This window comes from Populus euphratica, unplaced genomic scaffold (genome assembly GCF_000495115.2).
Source record: "Populus euphratica unplaced genomic scaffold, PopEup_1.0 scaffold52.1, whole genome shotgun sequence".
NCBI classification, from domain to species: Eukaryota; Viridiplantae; Streptophyta; class Magnoliopsida; order Malpighiales; family Salicaceae; genus Populus; species Populus euphratica.
In genome coordinates, this window is record NW_011499933.1 from 445,132 (window position 1) to 459,718 (window position 14,587).

General features: G+C 35.4%; 1 protein-coding gene across 1 annotated transcript; it reads left to right on the plus strand.

Moving 5' to 3' along the window:
- The first annotated feature begins 13,496 nt into the window (after positions 1 to 13,496).
- Positions 13,497 to 14,492, plus strand: LOC105136301 (histidine-containing phosphotransfer protein 4-like). The gene is made up of 6 exons (XM_011041590.1): positions 13,497 to 13,556; positions 13,670 to 13,803; positions 13,914 to 13,976; positions 14,137 to 14,208; positions 14,298 to 14,370; positions 14,460 to 14,492. Exons 1-6 carry the CDS (start codon positions 13,497 to 13,499, stop codon positions 14,490 to 14,492), a joined length of 435 nt encoding a protein of 144 aa, XP_011039892.1.
- Positions 14,493 to 14,587: the final 95 nt, after the last annotated feature.

Sequence of the window (14,587 nt, forward strand, 5' to 3'; positions counted from 1 at the left end):
TCATCATTGAGTTTCTGAAATACATGAAAGCGATTTCATCATTGCTTTTCTGCAATACATGAAAGTGATTTCAGATTGATTTTGTGAAATACATGGAAGTGATTTCATCAATGGTTGTGTGAAATACATGAAAGTGATTTCAATAATGGTTTTCTGAAATACATAAAAGTGATTTCAGATTGATTTTATGAAATACATGAAAGTAAATTCACTATGATTTTCAAAGTTAATGAAAACTTCTAAAGGAAGTCATATTTGTATGACTCAGATCCGATTTGTAAAAATTGATCTCAAAGATGATGAAAGCTTCTCACGAAAGTCTTATATCTACGGTTGAGATCTGATTTGTGAATCAATCTTAGAGATGATGAAAGCTTCTCATGAAAGTCTTATATCTACGGCTGAGATCTGATTTGCAATCAATTTCAGAGATAATGAAAGCTTCTCATGAAAGTCTTACGTCTATGGTTGAGATTTGATCATCTGTTCAGAGTAATAGTAAGAGTAGAATCCTTATAAATTACGCAGTTTTTGGTGACAAACATCATCAACTTCTTGTATTTCAAGCCTTTCAAAGTTCCCAACTCTTGAAGCTTTAATCATGTCTTCCTCTTCTTCCAATGTTAACCCAAATCTTGTTCCTACAGTAGAGCCTATAGTTTGGCGTACTACTTTTGAAGTGAATGGTCGTCCAGTTACAATAGAAGATACTGTAATGGACAATGAAGATACTGCTGTAGCCGTGGCTAGAGACATGGTCCTTCCCCGTGATGAAACCATGCTGGCAGCTAGGAGCGATATTGAAGCAGTGAATCAGTCACTTGCTCTCAGTATCAGAGCTACTTCATCTCTGGTGAACGTTGCAGAGCGTCTTCATGCTAGAAGACTTGAGCTGAATACTCAGGTTCTTGATCTCCATCATCTGATTGAGAACTTACGGAATAGACTCCGTGATGAAAGACGTCAGAGAAACGACTTGGAGAGGAGGAACCAAGAGCTGAATACATGTGTCGACTTTTGGAAGGACTATGTTAACACACGACACCTCGAGTTTGAGGAAGAGATGGAGAATATGCGTAAACAATTCGAAGAACTTCGAGGCCTGATTAATGATCAAGATGACAATATCCCTGATCGTCCTCGCACTGTTTAATATTTGTACTTTTAAACCTTTTGTCATGAATAAAAAATCCATCTTTCTTGTCTTCATTTATGAATTTTGCTTTTATGAAATTGCCATATTTGATGTGATTAGAATAACTTTATTTTGTTTGAATCTCGTTGGATCTCGTTGGGAATTTTGTTTCAAGAAATATCTACAAGACAAATATGCAATGTTTGTGAAGTTAGATGATATGAGATGCATCTTACCTTTTTGAAATATAGATCCCCCATTCATCTTGTCTGGCGATTTTGAATGTTAGCAAGCTCTTTTGATTCACGCGTCTTTCAAATCTACTCAAGCTGACCCATGCTGTTGAGTTCTCCAAGATAAACATTATTTGAGTTTCTCAATAGTCACTACCTCTTTATCCATTGGATACTTCATTGTGAGCATTAGCTTCTCTTTGGTCTGGCATCATGTTGCTGGTAACATTTCCGTTGTTGAGGATTTTTAACCAATTCATATGGTCAATACATGAGGATAATCCCACTCATTTTTCATGTGTATCTCCCACCAGGGAAGCAAATTTCTTTGTACCATTAGGAATCTATTGATTGCTTCTCTGTCTCTAGAAGATTTCTTGTGATTGCTTCTCTACCCTTGGAAGAAGTAACTGTCTCTTTTCATTTCCTTATTTGCTCTTGTTGTCGTTAGAATCTCTGATTTTCTAACACTGCCTCTTGGTGTCTCATATATCTGTCTTCTTCACATAGAAAACCATTTTTTTTCAAAAATGATTTTTCAAAAGATCTCTTTTGTTTTTGAAAACTGAAACTCTCAATGTTTGTTTATAACAATGTTCAAGCAACTCTAAGGATTTGTAGTAAATCTCTCAATAAAAGTAATCTCAAATAAAGGTAAGTGATGAGATGACCATCTGCTTTGGTTTTCAATGTGTTCAAGCAATCTTGAATGTATTTTGAGGGAAAAGGAACAATTGCCCTTTATTTTTAGAAGCAGTCCTTTTATCAGCATGAATAATAATGAGTAATTATTTGCTATATCATGACTCTTTATGAAAAAGTCTCTTATATTTTGGGAACGTTGTTTATTAATTCAGGTTGCTTCCTTGATTAGAAAGGACTTTAAAGGCATGTAATGTATTTATGGCTCAAGGCTGTAAAAGAAAGAGGATTTCATAAGCTCAAAGAAAGTGTTTAAGGGTTTGAAAACTATAGATCACTGTTATCTTATCTTCATCTTTTCTTTTGCTATCTTGACAACAAAATGATACTAAATATTCCAAATTAGGAATTTTTTCTATTTGTTGGGAATTCTCTCAATTATTTGGAATTTTTTATTTGAATTCCTTGTTGTCAGACTTCATAAGCTCACATGTCTTCAAGATGATTTCCATGATCATTTCTTTCATTTTGCCCCCAGTGTAGGGTGTGATCTTAGTTAAGGTTCTTATGAAAAAAACTTTAAATAGACTTGGCTCAAATTGGGACTGCAAAGGATAATTTTAAAAGAAAGTGAAAGGAATATCAAAGATGGCCTTTCTTCATTTCAAGTAGGATCGGTTAAAACCAATAAACTTTGTCCACATCCAGCGTAATATTTTGGATTTATAAGATACCACATTTTGCGAGTCCATGTCAAGCTAATGTACTACCAACCATTATTCATGCTGATAAAATGTAAGTCCATGACAGAATTTAAGTGATAGTTGTTCCAATTGCATATTTTTGACTTGTATGGTCATCTCTTTTAAGAGAATTGCTTTGAACATTATCCTAAACAAATCATTGATTTATTTCATTGAAATCATAAACAAAATCAATTCTTTTAAAACCTCATTTAAGAAGAATGGGTTCTCTTGTAAAAAAAACATTTGGAAGATTAGATTGTTGAGCCATTGAGATCATGCATGGGCTTTTTTGTGAAGTATATGCAAAGAGAATTTCCTGGCCAAAACTTCATTTCATTTGATTTTGATTGGATGAAATACATCATACATAATACTTTTTTACAGAATCAGAGTTCACGGGCCTAGGTAAATCATCTCCATCCATCCTAGTTAACAACATAGCCCCTCCGGAGAAAGCTTTCTTCACTACATATGGGCCTTCATAGTTTGGTGCCCACTTGCTTCGGTCTTCACTTGGTAGTGGTAAGATTTTTTTGAGTACAAGATCCCCTTCTTTGAATTCTCTTGGTCGGACTTTCCGGTCATATGCTTTGGCCATCCTTCTTTGGTATAGTTGGTGATGACAAATTGCGGCCAACCTCTTCTCACTTATCATGTTTAGCTGCTCATATCTCACTTTAACCCATTCAGCTTCTTCTAGTTTAGATTCTATTAGTACTCTCAAAGATGGAATTTCTACTTCCAAAGGCATCACCGCCTCCATCCCAAATACTAATGAATAAGGTGTAGCTCCAGTAGACGTTCTTACTGCTGTGCGATATGCATGTAGAGCAAAGGGAAGCATCTCATGCCAATCCTTGTAATTAACTACCATCTTCTGGATAATCTTCTTGATATTCTTGTTTGCAGCTTCGACAGCACCATTCATCTTTGGTCTGTAGGGAGATGAGTTTGAATGTTTAATTTTCCACTTCATGCACAATTTTGTGATCATTTTTCCATTAAAATTCTGGGCATTATCGGTCACTATCTTCTCAGGTGAACCATATCGACAGATCAAATCTTTCTCAATAAAACTCTTGACCACCTTTTGAGTTACATGGGCATAAGAGCTGGCCTCCACCCACTTTGTGAAGTAATCAATGGCTACTAAGATAAATTGATGCTTATTGCTGGCTTTTGGGTTGATTGGCCCAATCACATCTATTCCCCACATTGCAAATGGCCATGGTGATGTCATATTAAATAGAGGAGCTGGAGGTGCATTTATCTTATCACTATACACTTGACATTTATGACATTTCCTGACATAATCGATGCAATCTTTCTCCATGGTCATCTAGAAATACCCTAATCGTTGTAATTGTCTAGCCATCATATGCCCACTTGCATGAGTTGCACAAATTCCTTCATGAATTTCTTGCAATGCTAACTTAGCTTCGATTTCATCTAGACATCTCAGTAAAGTCCCATTGAATGACCTTTTGTATAGAATTTCTCCATCCAGGTAAAATTCCAGAGCTAACCTTCTCAAGGTCTTCATATCTGCTTTGGATGCCCCCAAGGGATACTCTTGATATTGGATAAACTGCTTGATGTCATAAAACCATGGGTTCCCATCTATTTCTCCTTCAACTGAACAACAATGAGCTGGAAAATTTCTAATCTCAATGCAGATTGGTTGTACTCTTACTCCGTAATCAGTTTTGGCCATAGAAGCTAAGGTTGCCAAAGCATCAGCAAACTGGTTTTTGTCTCTTCCCATGTGGGTAAAATCTATCTCATCAAAGCCCTCAGTCAGTTTCGAGAGATATTGTTGATATGGTATCAATTTTTCCTCCTTGGTCTGCCATTCGCCTTTCACTTGACAGATTATTAACATTGAATCCCCATAGACATCAAGCTTCTTTATTTTCATCTCCAAAGCAGCTTCTAATCCAAGGATACAAGCCTCATATTCAGCAGTATTGTTAGTGCATTCAAATTGTAGTTTGACTGAGATGGGATATTGCTTCTTGTCAGGTGAGATTATCACAGCGCCTGCTCCATTACCAGAAACATTCACTGCCCCATCAAAATACATGATCCACCAATCATTCTTTTCTTTGTCCTCTTCTACTATCAACACATCCTCATCCGGGAAGTCAAATTTCAAAGGCTCATAGTCATTGATAGCATTATCTGCTAGATGATCAGCAATTACACTTCCTTTTACAGATTTTCTTGTCTTGTATACAATGTCATACTCAGCCAACATCACTTGCCATCTTGCTATTCGGCTTGACAAGTAGGGTTTCTCAAAGATGTATTTAAGAGGATCCATTTTTGAGATCAACCAGGTGGTATAATACAACATATATTGTCGAAGACGCTTCGTACTCCATACAAGAGCACAACATAGCTTCTCAGTCACAGTATATCTGGATTCACAATCTGTAAACTTCTTACTCAGATAATAGATAGCTTGCTCCTTTCTTCCAGACTCATCATGTTGTCCCAACACACAACCCATTGCTACCTCAGTTACTGTCAAATACAAGATCAAAGGTCTTCCAGGCACAGGGGGCACGAGTAAAGGTGGATTCTGTAAGTATTGCTTTATTTTATCAAAAGCCTCTTGACAATCTTTGTCCCATATACCAGGGTTCTTTTTCCGAAGTAATCGAAAAATTGGCTCACATTTTGTTGTTAACTGAGATATGAATCGAGCAATGTAATTCAAACGTCCTAAGAAACCTCTTACTTCTTTCTCAGTCTTAGGAACTGTCATAGCCTGAATTGCTTTCACTTTATCAGGATCGACCTCTATTCCTTTATTGCTTATCACAAATCCTAGCAACTTTCCAGACTTTACCCCAAACGAGCATTTTAAAGGATTTAGCTTCAACTGATACTTTCTTAGTCTTTCAAACAATTTTCTTAGAACCTGAACATGATCTTCTTCGTTTTTAGACTTGGCAATCATATCATCCACATACACTTCAATCTCTTTATGCATCATATCATGGAAAAGTGTCACCATTGCCCTTTGATACGTGGCTCCAGCATTCTTCAACCCGAATGGCATCACTTTGTAGCAGAATGTTCCCCATGGTGTGACAAAAGTGGTCTTCTCTTTATCTTCTTCAGCCATTTTAATCTGGTTATAACCGGAAAATCCATCCATGAAGGAGTAAGTTGAACTCCTAGCAGCATTGTCTACCAGGACATCTATGTGAGGCAAAGGAAAATCATCCTTCGGACTGGCTTTGTTTAGATCCCTGAAATCTACACATACTCTGATTTTGTTATCTTTTTTTGGTACCACCACTATATTAGATACCCATTGAGGGTATTTAATAACTTCTAGAAAACCAGCATCCCACTGCTTCTCTATCTCTGCCTTGACTTTGAGCACAATATCTGGGCGAGTTCTTCTTAATTTCTGCTTAACAGGTTTACATCCTTCTATCAAAGGTAATCTGTGTACTACAATATCAATGTCTAAACCAGGCATATCTGTATAAGACCAGGCAAACACATCGATATACTCTTGTAGTAATGAGGTTAAACTGCATCTTTCTTCTGTAGTGATCAGAGTTCCAATCTTTAACTCTTTTTTATCTTGCTCGATGTCTACATTTATCACCTCTAGTTCTTCCTTCGCAGGTTTCCAAGCATGCTCCGACTGTTCTACCCGTCTAGCAAACTCTTCATCCCATTCCTCTTCATCCATTGCAATCTCATCCTTATCAAAGTTTGGCCATTCATTTTCAATGCAATATGTTTGTGGATTTATGGAGGATTCACTTTCAGAATTCCTGAAAGCGGAAGGTGTTTTTTAGTGTGAATGCATATCTTGTAGCCGAAAAAAATAAAAGGAATTCAAAAAACACTAATGAAAATGCTTGATCTCAATATTATTTTAAAAGTTGACTCAACAATTATGAAAAGACCTTATGTTGTCATCTTAAACCAAGATTTCAAACTAGGTATAAAAACACAAAGCAAAGTACAATGCAAAGCACATAAAAAGCAAATATAAGTAGACACTTAATCATTACTTCTTAAAAACAATTGGGGCTTCTTCAATCTCCCAATTCTGGAATACTTCTTCAACTGAAAGCTTTCGCACAAAGGCATTGGTTGGAGCTTCTTCTAGAGCATGGACAGTTAACTGTGGTAACAATTCATCTTCTTTTATTGTTCTTGGCTCATCATCACAGTTCCAGCCTTTCTCTTCACCTTCTTCTACATTGTTGATATCCATGACAACAAGTTTCTGTCCCAAGACTTCCATCATGTTTTCAGGTTTCATCACATATGCTGACTTTGGAAAAGAAACATAGATAGGTGGGATTGCAATGTCTTCTTCCTCTGGCTTTCTTCCTTCTATTCTAGCCAACCTTCTCTCTCGCTTTATCCTAGCAGCTCTCTTATGATCATCTTTCTTAGGCTTGAAGCCAAGCCCAAACCTCTGATCAACGGCCTTAATTTTCATCATGTTGACTCTTTTATGATTTCCAGCAATTAGATCATTCTGGAATGGCAGCCCATGTTTTAAAAAGCATTTAGCTATCATTCTAGCAGTACTAGAAATAGTTGGTCTTCTTAACACAGTATTCTCCGGTACCCATTCGGTGTTCACAATCTCGAAGGCATGGAGATCTCCATCTTTGCAATCTTCTGCTTCAATATAAGGGACCGCCACATTCCTTATCATGGACAAGGTTTCTTCTGCCTTAACTTTCACTAAAGTACCATTGATGATGTACTTCAGGCATTGGTGTAGAGATGATGTCACAGCCCCAGAGGCGTGTATCCATGGCCTTCCTAATAACATGCTATAAGAAGGATGGATATCCATCACTTGTAGGGTTATCAAAAACATCTGAGGCCCTATAAACAATTCAATATCAATGGTCCCTATCACCTGTCTAGGGGAACCATCATATGCTCTAACCGTCATAGTACTTGGCCTCATATGAGTAGCATCAATTGGCATCTCATCCAGTATATACCTTGGTAGCACATTCAAAGCTAAACCATTATCCACAAGCACTTTGCCGATCAGACAGTCCTTATATTTCACAGTGATATACAAGGGCTTGTTATGCCCAGTCCCTTCCGGGTCTAGCTCATCTTCAGTGAAATATAAGTAATTGGAGGCTTGAATTCTTCCCACCAAATGCTCCATTGTATCATGAGTAATATCCTGTGGCATATATGCTTCATTCAACACCTTTTTCAACGCTTTACGGTGTAACTCAGAACTCAAGATAAGTGACATTAAAAAGATTCTAGCAGGAGTTTTCTTCAACTGATCTACTATACTATACTCACTATGCTTCATCAACTTCAGAAATTCATTAGACTCCTCTTCACTTATGGGTTTGTTCACTTCCATATCTTTAAAAGCCTCAACTGTTTCTTTTCCTTTAGCTTTCCTTTGCCTCTCTAATTCTTCTGGTGTAAAACACCGACCACTTCGAGTTAAACCACTGATTTCTGTATGGACGACAGGAGTAGGATTTTTAACGTTGAAAGCATACCCATAATTGTAAGGCATTGTGCCATAACTTCCATTATTGGTACATACAGGCTTGATTAGGATTAGTTTTGGCGGACCACCCACAGTTGGTTGGAGTCTGCAAACCTCTCTTTTTTTCTCCTGGCCGCCTATCATCCCCACTGCACTGCTTTCTTCTTCACTTTCTATCCGTATCATGCCGAAAATCAGCATCCTTTTCACTCTTTGGTGAAATTCTTCGCAATCATCAATGTGATGTCCCACCTTGGCATGAAACTTACAGTAATTATTTCCATTCATTACTGGTTCAAACTCGGATAAATATCCAGACTGTACCATCATACCGTACAGTTTTTCCATGGAAACCTTCAAAGTTCTTTCCTTCTTACCCTCTACTCCGATAGCATTCACCCCTCCATTGCTTGTAGCATGATTGGGTAAAGGGTTAGAATTCACATTCGGTGCATCATCAAAAGTTATCCATCCAGCTTTTATCAATTGAAAGAGCTTGTTTTTGAATGCATTACAGCTTTCAATGTTATGCCCAGCAATGCCAGCATGATATTCACATGTCATATCAGGCTTATACCAATTTGGGTATGGAGGTTGTAGTGGGGTTAAAGGAACAGGGGCCACTTGCCCAATACTCAACAACTTCGAATACATTTCTCCCAAGGGAAGTGGTAATGGTGGCAATCGTTCTTGGGTTCTTTGAAAATTCCTTCTTGGAGGATTAACAATCTGGTTACTTTGTTGGTCATTTGGTTGGTTTTGCTGGTTGGTAAGGAAAGGTTTAGTGAAGCTTACACTTGCAACTTGTTGGGTAGGTCTTTGGAAGTTATAGTGATGGTAATTTTTCTTCTTACCCTTGTACCCTCCTTCCATATTGTTCACCTCAGACTCCTTCTTTTTCCTGATAAAGCCTTTCTTCTCAGTAGGCTCTAACATTCTCCCCATTCTTATTGCTTGTTCTATCCTCTCAGCAATAGTTACAGCATCATAAAAGTGCTGAGCTGAACTACCCACTAAGTGTTCAAAGTAGGGAGATTTAAAAGTGTTGGTAAACAGAGTGACCATTTCTTTTTCTAACAAAGAGGGTTGCACATGGGATGCTTTTTCACGCCATCTCAAAGCATATTCTCTTACAGTCTCTTTGTTGCCCTTCTCCATGACTAACAAGCTTGACCTGTCCGGGGCTACCTCCATGTTGAATTTGTATTGCTCCACAAAAGCTTTGACCAAATCTTTCCACTTTCTGATCTTAGTATTATCTAGTCTTGTATACCAACTTAGTGCTGATCCAGAAAGACTGTCTTGAAAGAAATGGATAAGAAGTTTCTCATCATTCACCACTTCTGCCATCTTATTACAATAAGATTTAAGATGAGTGACTGGGCATTCAGTTCCCGTATATTTGATAAATTCCGGTACCCTAAATTCTTTAGGTACAGCTACATTCGGGACTAAACACATCTCTGCAGCATGAACAGGATCATATAAGTCTGCCCCTTCGACTGCTCTCAATCTTTCTTCTAGAGCGGTCAATTTGTCATAATCAACAGGTTTAGAGTATCTCATCCTATGTGAGTCATCAGTTGTCAAGTTTATGATCGGCACTTGTGCTGGTGGAACATTGACAGTGAACTGCTGTTTAGATGAAGAAGGATTTGCTCCTAGATTTTGAGAAGTGAACACGAAAGGAGCTACTAGCGTAGATGCAGATGGAGTTGCAACTGCTGGCTGAGTAGAGGTATCCTCTCCAGACTTGGATGCCAGGGCCTGCTCGAGTAGACTTGTAAGTCTTACGATATCATTTTTCATGCTCTCTAACTCCCTTTGATAGTGAGCCTCTAGATGTGCTCTTTCTTCATTCTCCATTATTTTTCTTCGTAGTCGAGTGTAATGAATTTTATGGTCTTTTGGGGGACCTATATTTCAGCCTGAATGAATGCAATAAAAATGAATGAAATGCATAAATGGATGCAAAATGCCATATGAATAATGCATGCTTGTTATTTGTTTCAGGCATTCCTTTAACTTATGATGAGGAATAGACCAGATCAAATTCTCTTAAGAAAGTTCTCACTGAGGACTCCAAACCTACAGGAACTTGAACTGATTGAGGGAAGAAATTTGTTGCCTTAATTTTGATCTGGTAAAAAATTCCTCAATAAATTTGTTTTTTTTTTTTCATCTCACACTTCCTATAAGGATCGGTGGAGATATAATGAGAATATGGAATGTATATGAAAATGTATGTTAATGCATTGATATTTATTTGTGTCTTATATCCTACTTGATAGGATTTAACTCATAAGGTTTGGCTTAGTTTATTCTATCCTTAAAGAAATTATTTGGTTCTTAAATTGTCCGAATTACTTGTGAAGTAACTGGCCTCTTAACCTTATGCAACATGAGTATGGGAGAAAATTCCACAATACCCGTTGCATAGGGTGAGTTACAATCCAAGCGAAAGTCCAAATGAGCATCAGTGGACATAAGTCACACTTGCCACTTGAATCTTTCTTTTCTAATCTTAAAAAGGACAGCTCGGGTCCAGAGCTTTTATGGGTTCATCGTGAAGTGTGTGAATACACAAATAAATATCATGCATGCATGTGGCCAATATGAAAAATTGAAAAGAATTACAGTAATAAATAATGTAAATAAAATAAATACCAAAAATAAATAGCATATAAGAAAAATCATATGAAAAGCAAACACAAGCAGTTGGTTCAACCCTAAGTCCCCAGTGGAGTCGCCATTTTGTCGCTACACGCCGTCGGGCGACTGCTCCACTCCTTTTTTTGTTTTTTTTTTAAAAAACAAAAGGAATTTAATTTTTTATTTGATTAGGGGAAATAAAGATTTTATTGGAGTCGCCATCTAGTAATTTGAGGGAACTAGAAATCCAAAATTAGACACTGGTCCCAGAGATTCGGGTACTGGGTTAGTTATGATTAAGGGAAGGTAGACACCACCCTTAAAACATCCTTTCAGAGAAAGGTTACCTTTAACTTGTGTGTTTTTCTTATCTAATTCAAATGCTATTATATTTTGAGCTTATTTGTAAATTTTTTAACATAGTTAACGTCGGTCCCTAAAAATAGGAGACGCGTTAAAAATGACATCAATCCCTAAAATTAGGAGATTTGTCTAAAATGTCGACGTTTATCCCTAAAAAGGAGAGTTACGTCTAATTTACCAAAATAAATAATAATGGACATAATCCATATTTGGTATTTAATTTTTTTTTGACATCGGTCCTCTTCTGTAAATAAAAGAGACGTGTCGACAAATAATATTTATTTTATAAAATAAAAATTATTTTAATATCATTCACAAATAGATATATCAATTCTTGAAAATTGGGCTTTTGACCTATGAACAGTGATATGATAAAAATGGGTGTTGAACCCGCGTTGTTATTTATTTTTGTTTATTTTTGTTTTTTTTCACATGCAAAAATTTACAAGTATTTATATATAAAAATATCATAAAATATCATAAAATATCATAGAAAATTACTTGAGTACCCCTGTATAGGTAAAAGATTGAAATACCCTCGGATTTATCGAAAATGCCACTGGCGGCGTGTGTGGCTCACGCGCGGTAACTGTTCACGCGCGAAATTTTCCTAAGAAATCAAAGGCTCAGATCTAAATACTATTAGATCTAACGGTTGGGATATTTTTGATATTTTTTAATTTATTAAAAAAAAAAATTAATATCTTACTAGGGTGCAGAAAAAGTATAAAAAAAATTAATAGTGCCCAAATAGTAACCTGAACAGTAATTCCGAATTCACAATTGCAAATGCAGAATGAATTTTTTATCTTTTTTCCTCTTTTTTTTTTTTCCTGCTGTCTTGAATTCATTGGCTATTTATAGCCAATGAATTCAGACAACAATTCACGGATCGTTAAGATTTTCAACTTCCACCGATTACTATTTGTCTTATTATATATAATAATACTAAATAATAATATAATAATATAATAATACTAAATAATAATAATATTTATTTATAGGGGTAACAATTAAAAATTCAAATCAGTATTATAAAAAGTTTTTCATCTGCTAAAAATTAATTTTAAATTACAAAAAAACTTTTTTATACGGGTATCAACTCGGTCGACCGGGTTTTTTGACCAAAAATACCAGTTTTGACCCGAAACAACCCGAAACTCATTTTTCATCCCGGTCGACATGGTGGGACCCGTATTGACCCGGTGGACTCGGTTTTGATCGAAAATGACGGTTGACTCGAGAAAATATATTTTAAACTCTTTTTTTTTTCTTTTTTTTTTATTATATTTTTTTGTCATGAATAATAAGATAAAATAACATTCCAAAAAATTTTAATGAATCCAAAATTGGGTTACAACAAAATGTTTGTTTGATTACATTACATCCTTAAGCATTTATAACATTATTCCGCCATGAGATTATTTGTTCTCTTCTTATTTTAATTATGATATACTTCTAATAAATTTGAAGTAGCTATGATTTAAATTGCACAAAGAAAATATTAATTTATAATAACATTAACATTTTAGTTGTTTTGCATGATAGCAATTTTGTTATATATGTGTCTACCACCAATTATAAATTTTTATATTTCTTATTTGAATTATTTGAATACAGAGATGGAAATAAAGATCCATAAATCATGTTTCTATTTATTTATATCTTATCTATTATACATTAGATAAAAAAAATTAGATATTAAGGTGTGTGTGTGTGTAATAGTAAAATTATAAATGTTATGTATATGTGTATTATATCTATATTAGGATATGTATATACCATATTGGATTAAAAAATATATATAAATATTGCACACATATATGGTACAATGTATATATTTTGGATTTTAGGCCGGATTTGATAATATATATATTTTATTCATTATTTATTGAGTAAAATAATTATTAAAAAAAATAGAACCTCACCCATTTAAATAGTTTAGTTACGGTAAAGGTTGGATTTTCAGAATAAATTTTCATCCCTATTTTAATGGTGTAATCTGCAATTTTAGAAGCATTAAAAATTGCCTGGATAGTGAAAAATGTTCGTTTCCTGCATCATTTTTTGGCCAATATATAACTCCCATTCCTTTGCCATTCTACTACACAATTAAGCCTTAACCCTTCTATTTATTTTCTTCTCTAGAGACTCCATTCAAATAACTTTTTTGATTAATTTTGTTTCCTTCTTTTACCTTCAGAATGGCTAGCAATCCCTTGAGCCAACAGCTTAGCACCATGAGGCAATCATTCTACGAGGAGGTCTTTCTTTACCATGGAACAATTTCAAAGTGATTTACGTTTTTAATTTTTTCTTAGTGCACAAACTATGAAGAGTACACCAACATTTTAAGCTTGCATGTTGATTATTGCAGGGACTGTTGGATCATGGACAAGTGAATTATCTTGAGACTCTTGAAAATGAAGATGATCCCGACTTCATTGAAAATATTTTCACCTTGTTTTTAAGGGATTCATCTAAATACATTGCTTCTATTGAGAAGGCTTTGTAAGTGGGTCTAGTACTAATTAATTGAAATCTTGCATTTTTTATTTTAATTACCAAGATGGTGATTATATATGATTTACTCTTTTTTTCCCCTTATTGTGCTTGCACAGGGAGGATGATTTTCCCTTCATCCTTGAAAGAATGATGTATCGGCTTAAGGGCAGTAGTGCCAGGTAGGGGAAAAAATGAAAATCAACATCATATATATATATATATATATATATATATATATATATATATATATAGCATTTCATGAGATAATAAAATTCTTGCTGGGAATATTTTATTTTTATTTTTATTATTAATGGAATTTAGCAATGTTATTTCTTGTAGCATTGGTGCGACCAAAATCAATGACGAAACCAATAAACTCAGGGGATTTTGCCATGAAGGGGATTTAGAAAGGTGAGATTTATGTCTTTGAAAGGAGCCACAGGTCATGTGCTACATGTAAAAGATAGAGAAATTTATTTTTGCATGAATTTTATATATAGTGCCAAGGCGTCTCTCCAAAAACTGAAAGCAGAACATGCCAATTTCAAGCAAAAGCTTGCTGTTTATGTTGGGGTAACTCTCCCACTCTCAATTCTGTTTCAATTTTTGAATCATACACAGTTTTGTTGTATGTTCTTAAACATTTTCGTTTCAATTTTCAGATAATGAAGCAAGTCAAGCTCTCTGAGTATTGAGCAAGATATTCCACTAAAGCAGAAAATCTCCAGATGAGTTGGGGATTTGGTGAAGGAATTTATGTGGAAAGGAATTTAAATCCATAGATTTGTTT